The 12,965-nt window shown below is 41.4% G+C and overlaps 1 protein-coding gene across 1 annotated transcript in view; it reads left to right on the forward strand.

The window, feature by feature from the left end:
• sema3b (sema domain, immunoglobulin domain (Ig), short basic domain, secreted, (semaphorin) 3B) overlaps positions 1–12,965 on the forward strand; it is a 65,275-nt gene that overhangs the window by 43,350 nt on the left and 8,960 nt on the right. Inside the window, exons 2-9 of the mRNA XM_086105815.1 lie at positions 2,368–2,774; positions 5,120–5,277; positions 5,579–5,641; positions 9,915–10,034; positions 10,894–10,987; positions 11,853–11,972; positions 12,065–12,207; positions 12,573–12,687. Of these exons, the coding sequence (XP_085961941.1) occupies positions 2,609–2,774; positions 5,120–5,277; positions 5,579–5,641; positions 9,915–10,034; positions 10,894–10,987; positions 11,853–11,972; positions 12,065–12,207; positions 12,573–12,687 (979 nt within the window). The 5' untranslated portion in view covers positions 2,368–2,608. The remainder of the gene's footprint in view (positions 1–2,367; positions 2,775–5,119; positions 5,278–5,578; positions 5,642–9,914; positions 10,035–10,893; positions 10,988–11,852; positions 11,973–12,064; positions 12,208–12,572; positions 12,688–12,965) is intronic.

Genomic DNA, 12,965 nt, shown 5'->3' on the forward strand with positions numbered 1-12,965 from the left:
AAGGAAAAAGTAATGGCCTCTGCCTTTGTTGTGTTGCGGATGGCATTAAAATAAGCCCGCATCCCGCAGAATCATAAACCGTCTGTTCACCATGCTGCGTAAATCAGGAACTAGTCTGCAAGATAGCCAAGAGATGGACATGAAGACAACACGAGGTTGTTGTTTTCACAGTTTGGACTTAGTGGATGCTCACACTCTGCTGGGTGACATTATGCAGTAGCTATACAGTTTGTGGTCAGTATAGAATTGCAAAAATAGTGAGTTACCAATTTTGCACAGTATTGTAGGTACAGTGAATCACTCATGTTTGTTGAATGTGTGCTTTTTGGTTGAAAATGACAATGCAAAAGATTGCATAAGAGCTAATGAAAAGCAATCACCCTTTTCTTTGTTGTTTTTGCGATTTAAAAATGATTTGTGTGCAATTTGGAGAAAACAATCTTTGGTACGATTCTGAAGAATCCTGGAAACTTCAAGAATTGACTTTCAATTTGGAAAAATAGATTCACTATGCCTGTATTTGGGAAATGAACGAAGGCAGCGCTATGAGATAGCGGTTTGCATATCTGGACAATGATTTACATTGTACATGCACAAAACGGGTCCTGCTGTAAGGAAAACAAATATTGGTTGTTTTTTTCCCCCCACGTTTGCCCATTCCAATTTGGGCTAAAAAGTTGTGCCAGTTGGAAATACCATCCATCCATCCATTTTCCGAACCGCTTGATCCTCACTAGGGTCGCGGGGGGTGCTGGAGCCTATCCCAGCCATCTCCGGGCAGTAGGCGGGGGACACCCTGAATCAGTTGCCAGCCAATCGCAGGGCACACAGAGACGAACAACCATCCACGCCCACACTCACACCTAGGGACAATTTCGACTGCTCAATCAGCCTGACATGCGTGTTTTTGGAATGTGGGAGGAAACCGGAGCACCCGGAGAAAACCCACGCAGGCCCGGGGAGAACATGCAAACTCCACACAGGGAGGCCGGAGCTGGAATCGAACCCGGTACCCCTGCACTGTGAAGCTGACGTGCTAACCACTGGACTACCGGGCCGCCCAGTTGGAAATACCGCAATTTAGATTTAATTCATGTAAAATTTTCATTTTACTCAAATTACTCTTAACTCTTCAAATATCGCCACGTCAGTGACAGTGAAGGTATTAAAGCAGCTCTATCCCCAGACAATTGAAAATAGCTACATTTAAGCGAAAATCATGTTCGCTGTAAGTAGCTAAAGTACAGAGGGGATAATTAACGACATCGAACAAGACAGTATAAAGCAACATTGTCTCAAATTGGTGAGTGACATCTGTGAGGTGTAATGTGATAAATTCAACTCGTTCTCTTGAAAGACGTCATTGAGGCAAGCAGACCACTTTGTGTGTGTGTGTGTGTGTGATTCGCCAGAGGCCCAGCTCACTTTTGTCAACAGAAGAGTTACTTGTTTAACTTTATAACATGACAATGACATATTCAGTCAATGAGACCACGTTTGATCCCAAACACAGAAAAAAACCAACAAACACAAAGACAACAATTACACAGCCAATCAATCAGAGAATATAAAACCAACATTAAGGGGTCTGTTTTCGTGAGGAACGTAAATCCAGTGTAGATCCGGCGTGGCGCATGGCGTATCTATGCACGGAAGCACCCGATGGTGATAATTTTGCAGATTAGCGAAGGATGGCAGATCTGAGAGAGGGGAGGCTGCACCGCTGTCGGAGTGATCGCCGCCGACTTCAATCATGGCTAACCTTTCATTGGCTTTAACCCTTTCATGCACCCTGTAACCTGATAACATGATAAGATGTTCACTGTAGTACACAATGTCCCTGAAAGGGGTAAATGTGGGGTGCTAGTAGCGCACTCAGTCTTGACATGACGGAAGCAAATCCGTGCCATAAAATTGACACCCACCCTCACCAAACGAAGAATGACTAACACAAAATGGTTTGCCAAATTGGCAAAAATGATCAAAATCGGGAAATGTCAGCAATTGATTTTGAAAAGTATGGTGACACTGGATTAGTTCTGTTCAGTTTTGTTCTTCTTTGCTGAAGATCGTCTTGAGTGTTACGAAAAGAAAAAAATGTTCATAAATATGAAGAAAATAGAACAAAATGGGGATAATTGTCTGCTACTTTCCAACATTCTTTTTCCGTTTTCACTTCATATATAAGAAACCAGTTGCGCTGATACTTTGCGCTACCTTCTGAATGTGTGCGTGTGTGTATGTGTGTGTGTGTGTGTATGTGAGAGCGCATGCATATTTGTGTGCCTGTGTGTGTATGTGTGCAATAAAAATAGACAATCTGTTGCTGTCCATCTCTGAATCTTGCCTCCCTTTTTCTATTTTTAGATCTGGATTTGGCCCGTGTATGACATTTTCATTCCTTCTTGGAGGTGAAAGGTGAGGCCTGTTGGTTTGGGGATCCGCCAGGAGAACACTTCCATGTCAAGACGGCAGGTCCAAAAGAACACAGGAACTCTGGCACGATAAGCCGATACTCAGACTCAACCGATGGACTCCAATTGACTATCTGACCTGAAGTCGAGTGACAACATCTCCTTGCGGACTTGAAAAGAAACCGCATGCCAGAATGATGACCATGATGATGATGATGGTGGACACGATGGTCACCTGCAGCTCCCTGTTCCTTTTGGGACTGGCCGCCACTCATGCTTCCTCTCCCAGCACTGTGACGCGTTCGTCTGCGCCTTCCTCCTCCTCTTCGTCTTCGCCACGGATGAAGCTCTCGTTCAAAGGTAAAAACAGGAAGCTGTAAAGAGTCCTCCAAGTGACGTGAAGAAGTCATGCGAAGTAGTCTTAATTGCAGCATATTCTGTTACTGCAGTATACAAATACAGTAGGAAGGGTCTGATGGTTCATTCCATGACGTAAGTGACACCCAAGGAGCCAACCATATAAATCAGTGTCGTGATCTTTTATTTCAGTGTCAAGCGCCTGCTCCCCACCCTTACCATCCAAGAACACGATACTCATCCGCCCCTCATACAAACTCATGAGACTAACTCATCCCAAGGAGATGAGCAACATTTTGTGGGCTAAGGCCTCGCGCCCAACAACGTTTATAACTGAAAGCAGATGAGTAAAAAAAAATGGTGCAGTTTTGGTGTCAGTTGTTGACATCCCAGTGCCATTTTTTAAGCCAGAAAAGGCAAACGGGTCTCAATGTAGAGGTTGTGCAACTGTCCCTGGAATGTCGGTAGTATTGTTTCTCTTCTCGGACCCATTTGTGAGGTCTTATGCCATAGAACGTCATCCGTTCATCCATCTTCAACAGCACTTTCCATCACACCTACTCCATCTTATTTTGGGCGAGAGGTGGGGTACACCCTGGCCTGATAACCGGCCAATTGCCATTCACATACAGACAATCATTCCTACCAATGGAAATTCAAAGTCTTATTAAAAGTAAGACTTTACTTGGGGAAAACCAACGCAAGCAAGGGAGAGATCTGCAAACTATACGTATCAAATATGAATACAGCCCAGTACATGTACCGTTTCGTGCCGAATAGCGACATTTCTGCGCATGCTATTTTCGAGATAAACGTCAAGTCCGACCTGGGATGCCCACATTGATTTACTGCACAGGTGGTCCTCGGTTTACGACGGCGTTCCATGCCTACGGTGGCAATGTTATATCAATTTAGGTCAGAACATATTGTAGTTTTGTAGCTGTGTTAACACTTAGTCGGCGTACTTATAAGTCGTTAGTATTATGACTCGTATCGGTAGTGTTAGCGAGCACCTCCTGTAATTCAACAAACATGTCTGCGATGCTCCCATGACAGATCTGCAACGCAGTGTACGGTCCTCGCCCACAAGTTAAGAATCACTGCCCTAAAGTCCACCATGCCGCCAGCTGAAGTTCAATTTTGCCCTTCCCGACCCCCCTTACATCTTACGAAACCAATCTCAAATCAATCACTCCCACAAAGTGTTGTCAAATGGAAACTGACAAAAGCCACATGTTCCTGAAACCGCACCTGTCAAGAAATTGCTTAGTTTGTAGCCTAAGGCTGCAGCTAAAATAAAATGCAAATCAAAAGGATGAACTTGACTTGAAGCCCCGATCACGTTCTACTGGATGGACTCTCCAGATTTGTTTTGCAAGTTGGAGTCATCTCAGGCCACTTTTCGTTCTTTCAGTTATTTATCAAACAAATTTGCTCATAAACATATCGTTAAAAAACTACAAAGAACAAATTGCTATTATTTCGATTTTTACGTGCAACACAAATGTCCAATGGCCTGAAAAAGTCCCAATCGAAACATGTGCTTGTAAAACTTCTTTTCAAAAAATACAGTGACGTGCAAAGAATTCAAGTGAAAAACAACAACACTTGCAACATTTAGGAAAATTTTAGCAACACAGGCTTATAACTTGTTCTAAGGGCACCATTCTATTCAGTCCTGTTTTTTGTTTGTTTTTGTTTTTTTAACACTTATCAATGCAAATAGGACAATCATTCAAGATAAATATGACCAAATACAGAGTAAAGAAAAATAAAGAAGGGAAAAATAAAATAAATACAAAGATAAGAAATGGTCATGTTGCACCATGCTAGGTGGATGAGAGTTTATATAAATACTGTATTTTCCGCATTATAAGGCGCACCTAAAAGTGTGCCTTATAATCTGATGTGCCTTACGTATGGATCAATATTCCGATTTCTCTGACTTAGTATTTTAAAGGTTCTGTAAAGCGCTTTGTTATAGTTGCAGCGGTTGTGAAAGCTCTATATACTTCTAAATAAAGCTGTATTGTATTGTATTGTATTTCCTTTAGCGTAACTCCATCTAGTGGATGCATCATGCAACTGCAGCCACTATTGTAGCTTCAAAACAGAACAGTTTTTGTTTTCTTGACTTTTAGGAACATGGCATCACTTTGCCCGTACTAGCTTTAGCGTCGCAGTTAGCACAGCGTGTGTGATACCATCCCATTGCTCAGATCTAGAGTAATGACCGTAAAGCCACTGTGGACATAGAATACATTTCATGGCACAATGCATTGAAGCGCTTCATATTTCATTGTTAAGGCGTAAATTCCTGATGCAGTCCCGTACATTTCCGCTCGCAGACTTGCAGCAGTTCAATGGAGTGAGGCGTTATGAGCTGGAGCGCTCGTGCTGCTTCAGCGCTCTGCTGCTGGACGAGGAGCGGGGCCGACTCTTCGTTGGGGCCAAGAACTTCCTGCTGTCACTCTCGCTGGATAACATCGGCAAACAGGACCACAAGGTTGGACAAAATTCCATCCCACAAACTATACTGCTCTGATTTCAGAATCATACTTTAATTAATAGAACGTTTATAACAGTTCTTTTATCAACGGGTGGAATGGAATTTAACAAACATTGCATTCTAGATTACAGACTGGCCATCAGATGAGCAGTTGTTGTATTAAAGTCTGAATAACTTCATATTAAGAGGATTAGATATCCGCATGAGTGAATAAAACTGAAATCATTTATGTCAAGACGATTACATTTAACGACACAAAACCAGGAGACAAATTTAGATTCAAACTGTTGGGTTTCAGATCCACTGGCCTGCCCCCGTTGAGTGGAGGGAGGAATGCAACTGGGCCGGCAAGGATATCGCAGTAAGTCAGCTCACGTTGTTTAAACTCTGTAGTTTTCAACATTTGCCATTTTTTAAGTTGCTTATTGTCATTATTGATGGGCATACATGTGTAAAAAATATGTCAACCACCAAAGATACAAACACAGCATAAAAGGGGACTCATTATAGTTCCCAGCTGTCTTAACAACATGACTGTGAGACGATTTTGTCAACAAATCCAAAGGATCAAGAATTATCATCAGAAGTTGATGCTGCTGTCACCGTGCTAACGCTGCTGCAGCTCTGCCTACTGTTGGACTTTGAAGTGGGTCTTTCACTCTGGAATTTTGGCCAGTTTAGCTGCCAAGTCATTGGTGGAGGAATTTGGTGTCGGGCTTGGTAATGGGCAGATAACAAAAAGATTAACTTGGGTGTTCACTTTTACACTTGATGGGTGAGCAGGAGCTCCAGCAATGCGGGATTTCATTTATTAAATACAGTTTATCGTGTACTATACATTGTTGAGGCAATTAACAACAAATAAATCTATTTTTCAATGCATATTCTTCATTTGAAGTGAGGTTGTGCAGTATATTGCATGAGAGTGGATTGAGAGCCATTACTTTTCCCCAAAAACTGAAATAGGTCGATATTCTCCGTGTGATCTTTGACTTCAGAGGTGCCACTGCATATTCAAATGATCAAAAAGTCATAAAAATCATGAATAAAAACAACCCTAATCCTATAATAAACCTAACTAACAACACTCAACACTCTTCCTCCAAACAGAACCTGTTAACTCCTCGTCTTTTTATTGGACACCGATAATAGAAACTTTGATCCGTATTTCTTTTTCAAGACACTGCCACGTGTTCATGTGAAATGTATCCGATTATTATGTGTCTTAATCGAGAGCGTCCGTAGAGTGCACACATTCGGATGACGGAAGACATGTTTGTTTATTGGTCCTCTGTGCGCTTTTCCATTGGTGTGGGCTGCACAACCTGGGCGACTGTTTATACCGTACTATATTTCTACTCGTGTTGGAAACGTTGGTCCGTAGGTTCTCATCCATGTAAATCTGTGTGTGAGTGTGTGTTGTGTGTGTGTTTTGCACAAAGCCTCTATCAGCATGATTACACAGCTGTAGACGACACAATGAGCTCTATTCATTGACGACTACAAGCGTCCATTTTCACCTTGGCAAGAGTTTTGTACGCGTGTGCATGCGTGGCGTGTGTGTAATAGTCAAAGAAAAATCTGACCTCTTTAGTGTCTTTCTTGCTTTTCAATGTGTTTTAATCAATGTTCAACAGCTCTCATTTCTTTAGGCCTTTTGTTTTGTCAGCGACACATGAAGAACTAACTGAGCTGACCTTACCTTATTGACCCTAATTACCGGAACGCGTGCTTTCTCTTTTGGATGGGGTTGATCCCTTCCCCCTTCCGGGTCTGCGTTCCCAGTCACTTTGTTCACACTCAATGTTTCATATTGTTACTTCTCTCTAGAGGTGCCTTGACTGGAAGAGTACCTTTCAAGCACAGTGAAGTCTGATATGTTGGATGACAGGGCGGATTTCTGATCTCACAATGCACTGCTGTTACTGTTACTTTCCTATAAGGAGAAACTTTCATAAACTACTGTAGTAGGATGACACCAAATCAACCCGAAACTCAAAAGTTTGTGATGGGATTGGGCACTGAGCAAGAATGGGAAACTTCGATACTGGAGGGGGAGAAGGGGGTGGGCACAATTTTTCATTACTGCTTCTGAAGAGCCACATTGGAACACACACTTCCGAACTAAATGTGTGACGATAATTTTGGACAAAATACATGCATATGTACCAATTACCTGCTCTTACTATATTTCATTTTTGGTAATACGTTTTCAATGCATGCATAAAAGGTCCACCACCCACATCAACAAAAATTCTAAAGCAAACAACAAAATAACCACATACTGTAAATTATTCTTACTCAGGGCTCTCACATAAAATTACAATTCGAAGAAGGCACAATACTGCTAAACAAGAAACCAACATTACGCGCAAGAACTCATTTTGTTTTTGTTTTAAACAAAAATCAACTCACTCAATTTTTTTTTTATTATTATTGAGGCCATATGTTTGTCCTGCATATCATTCCAAAGCCGCAAATCTTTTTAGGCTTACTCACGTTTTAGTGTAGGGCAACATAATACCAAGTGCAAATGCGACCAACACATGTTTGCCATCTACTGGTCATCGTTGATATTACAACTTAAAACTACTGTCAGATTTATTCAGTAATTTTTTTAATATTTTGGATTTTTGTCTGGAATTTTTCCTCCGCATTTCGTCCCATTTTTTTGTGGAAAAAAGCTTCAGCACGCCCACGACCCTTGTGAAGATAAGTGGATTAGAAAATGAATGGATGGATGGATGGACAAAAAAAGAATATATCTCAAAAACCTGATGTGCAACAATAAAAGTAACAAAAAAAATTTAACACATACATCCATCTCTGATTAAAACTTACTGTTATACAACACTTTGAGAAAGTGCACAAAACAAGATTTTGTCTATTCTAAGAGAAATAAATCAGACAAATGCCCAAAGAGTTAAATTGTCCTGGTTGGCATAAGCCATCAAAGGCATTCCTGAACTGTGTTGTGTATCTAAATCGAAAGTTTGCCCACTGGATGACTGCCACTGTGTGTTCAGTCAGATGTTCTCAGGCATCAAATATGTTTCCTGGATCACTGGGAACTCCATTCTCACACCGCCAAACCCTCTCACACACAGTCAAAACACAAGAGGAAGACAAACATGACAGCAATTTCTATTCAAGCTTTTGTGTTGCTGCAAATTGACTGGAAGTGTTGGCTTAGATGTACGGCCCTGACTTAAACTAAAGCATATCCTTGAATGTCTACTAACCTGCGATGAGCCACTTTTTGAGGTCCATAAAACTGGTGAAACTCCATCCCTTAGTTTTTTTCCAGTATATTTTTTAAAGAGAGCTCATTTTTGTGAGAGACGTGCGTCACACTCTGGACTGGGCATCCGGTGGCACACGTTGTGTTGAAATATCTTCACTGCTGCTACTCTTCATTTGCGATTTTTTCTTTTTTTAATTTGAATTGAATTAAGTTGTTTTGCTCTTCAAAGCAATTCCACCAAACAATGCATCTTTGAAACAAAATATGTATTGCTTTTCATGAAGGCTAATCACTTCCATCTTAGAAACAACGCACATTTATTCCGCATGAACATCAATGGCAATTGCATGCTGTCTACACTGACACTAAGAAGGAGCACATAATGTCTAAAGTGGGGCAACCGTGTTGCTAATTGCTGGAGAGAACGTTTGAAGTAAAGACAAACTACAACAGGACAATGTAGCTTTAGAAGAGGCCAAGACACCGAAAGAGTACAGCTATTCTGAGCATGAATTTGGACCACTGTCTCAACTAATGACTCAATAGCAGGTCATAGGTCAATGGATATGAACCCTTCAACACCCCACATTCACAAACGTGCGCTTGATGTTGAGTTGCAGTTCGGATCTAGACCGAAGGGTTTATTAACTTGGATCAATCTTTTTTTTCAAGAAGCTGCTTGACATCCGCCTCACTCACGATAAACTCAGACGTGCAGATGTGTGCGGAGGCCAATAGCTAGACAAGGAAGAATAGTAACAATATAGTACACACAAAAAAACAGTAGCCAGTCAATCATTACTATCATGTCAATGTTGCCTCATGAAGCATTAAAATTAGAATCTTCTACCTCCAGTGAGATTTTTGACAATTGTTCTCATTTTAAGGCATTTTCTCTCCATGCAGTATGAAAAGCACACCCGCTAGCATGCTAACCATGTTGTGCCATTCAGGTAGCAAAATAAATAGCTTTAAAGCACACATTTGGGGTGTCAGGACACAAAGACTGTCAGAGCAGTGTGGCAGCAGCGGAGCTGATGACTGACATGAGGAGAGCGTTGGGAATGTTCAACATTTCAATCCAAGCCAGATGCTTTTGTTGGTGGGGTCATTCGGGTTTGTTCTGTGGTCAATTTTTTTTGGTATTGTATGTATTGCCAAAATGTGGAGGAAAAAAAACATGTGGTCATTGATGGTCCCATTACCCCCACCCCCACCCCCCACGAACTTCTTCGAAATTTCATCATGCATTCTACCACCAAACAAGTAGACAAAAACAAAATGAGAGTGTGCAACTCAACCTTTTCGCCAAGTCGATCTCTCAAGAACAAGCTGTAATGACACCGTAATTCAATGACGACGTTTCCATTTCTGCGTGTCTCTCTTTCAGTCCGACTGTGTAAACTATGTGAAGATTGTCCACCACTATAATCGCACCCACCTGTACGCCTGTGGAACCGGAGCCTTCCATCCCACTTGTGCCTTTGTGGAGGTGGGGCACAAGATGGAGGTGACTACATCGAAAAACATTCATTCATTTTTCCATTGAGCTTGTCCTTATGAGTCACATATTATAGATGAGTCAGACCCGACACCGACTTTGGGGAGGAGGCAGGGTACGCCCAAAAATAACGTTTGTTGAATTTCCTTAGTTTTAATCGATTAAGAGGTTGCATGAAATACAATAATCTGGATCCATATATATGTACTGTATATAGCACACACGGAAAAGCCTACGCAGGAGAACATTAAAACTCCACACACACCAACGGAGATTCAAAATGGTGTCATGAATTTACTCAATTTTACATTTTTTTGGTTGCCCACAATAAAATCATCTGGATCCAGATAATTCTTTTTAAGTGGTTGTATTGTCTGCTTATCTGGATCCAGATGATTTTATTTGCTGCAACCACTTGATGAAATAAAATTGAGTCAATTCAAAACAGCATTTTTTTCCCACCCAGTTTGAACCCGATCTCTTGACTATGAGGCAGATGAGGCACCCTGCTGCATCAAAAAAGCAACAGAGATTCTATCAATGCTTCTGGCTAAAAACATGATCCTCTTTTCATAAGTTATACAAGGCTCATTTACGGATCATCCAGCATCACAGTTAGTAGTAGAAGCACGGAAGAAGGAAAATAATAAATGGAAACAAAACAGAAATTGAAACACTATCTTTGTGCCTGTACAAGTAGTTTCACCACAAAGAAATAAATATCAACAATGAACAGTCCAGTAAATAGTCTGTGGCTTGTATAGGTGAATAATGGGTATATTCCGCATAAGTGGTAAAGGTAAAAAGAAATGCTGTATACTGTATACTGTTTGTGTTGAAGACAATTTCCTTGTGTCCGTCCTGCCAGGACCACATCTTCAAGATCGACCCATCGAACATGGAAGACGGCAAAGGGAAAAGTCCATATGATCCTCGCCATAATGCCGCATCTGTACTCATTGGTAACTGTGATATTTTTCACTCGCACTTTATATTTTGAAGGCTTATTCCTGATTACTTTGTCTTCTATATCAACGGTCCCCAACCTTTTTTTCCCCCACGGACCGGTTAAATGTCAGACAATATTTTCAGGATAAATACAACAAAATAATATGATATGACCTGCATTGAAAACTGTGGTATTTTCGAAACATAATAATAAACACGAATCGTGACACGAGGAACGTTCTATCCTGCACCAACACTCTCTGGTCGTTATGGTAACGTTTAAACGTGCCTTCAAAATAAGATACACTGCAAATACAAAGTGCATGAAAAATACGACTCACCATCACCGCATATTATGCAAAGTGGGCTTGGTGCGTGGGAATCTTCCGTTGCGATATATCCGTATTTTAAGTAGAAAGTCCTTATGCTGTCTATTAAATGTAGCCTTCTTTTTCTTGAAAGTCATAGGTTCCACTTCTGTCTGCTGGCTGGTCCTTTTCTCCTTCCCAAAGACGTTTGTTTGTTTTTTACTCATTTTGCTAGCTCCTGAGTTTCATTTTTACGGTAACCTATCACGTGACCGAGAAGCGTGTCAAGCGTGACGTACTGTAATAACAGAGGATCCGGTCATTTTCCAAAATAAAATACATTTTAGTTTCCAACATAAATAAAATGGAAGTAATGCAAGTTATTTATTTTTTCTTTGTGGCCCGGTACCAAATGACCTACGGACCGGTCCCGGCCCGTGGCCCGGGGGATAAACGCTGCTCGATATGATCTGTCTTAAACGTATATGATAACGTACATAAAAGTCCCTCAAAATGTCATTCAGTATTACACATTGTTGTTACAAAGAAATGTATTCATTTTGTTTCCAAGGCGATGAGCTGTATGCAGGTGTAGCTACGGATTTAATGGGGCGGGACTTCACCATCTTTCGAAGTCTGGGCAGACGTCCTTCCATCCGCACGGAGCAGCATGACTCACGTTGGCTCAATGGTGTGTTTTCACTCTAACTTGACACTTTTTTCATGACAGACACGAATAAACGTTGACTGACATTGGTTTGTTCCTCCTGATTTGTGTACCAGAGCCCAAATTTATCGGTTCCTTTTGGGTCCCAGAAAGTGAAAATCCTGATGATGATAAAGTATTTTTCTTCTTCCGGGAGACGGCGGTGGAGGCCCAAGGATTGGGGAGGTCCACTTATTCCCGCATTGGCCAACTCTGCAGGGTAAAAGATCGTTCTCTGTCTTGTTCGCAAATCACGTCGCAGTGAAGCCTACGGTCCAACGCGATTGGCTTCAGGAAGTTCTTTTTACGGTTCTATTGCACTTTTCTCCTGTTTGCCATCACAGGAACCCTTTTGTGGTGGCATAACAATCCCATCCCGCTTCTTTCCCCTCCAAAAAAAATAAAAAGCTGATCTCTCAAAATCCAAAATGATGCCCAGTACCATTCAGGGACGTTTGATTTGAGAGTTTACTTAATTGGAAAAAGACTAACCGATGTTCATTTCCTGATGTCAAGAGTGTTTGAGGATTTTCCCGGTAGGTGAAACTAATTGTGCTGAATGTGAATGTGCTTTCATTGAAACAGAACGACATGGGCGGACAGAGAAGTTTGGTGAATAAGTGGACGACATTCCTCAAAACCCGACTGATCTGCTCGGTACCGGGAGCCGATGGCAGCGATACTTACTTTGACGAGCTGCGTGAGTATGATTCAAACAATTTGTGTGCTTTCATCACAAAGCATTGACAATGTAACATTATAGGGGTGAAAATCTAAACGGGGTACGTTGAAAAGAGTTTCCACTGTTGTCTGGTTTTGTCTGGGAGTTTGTGTCTTTCACTGACTTGCGGTTGTAAAGATATACAGGTAGTTTGTGATTATATGTACACAGGTTCATATTGGTCAGTTGCGGTGCCTCTTTCAGTACCTGTTGCCTGAAAGATCATTAATCGATATTCTTTTAACTCATTCAGTACA

Source organism: Hippocampus guttulatus, chromosome 1, assembly GCF_054856545.1.
Source record: "Hippocampus guttulatus isolate MCC_2025c chromosome 1, RoL_Hgut_1.0, whole genome shotgun sequence".
Classification (NCBI taxonomy): Eukaryota; Metazoa; Chordata; class Actinopteri; order Syngnathiformes; family Syngnathidae; genus Hippocampus; species Hippocampus guttulatus.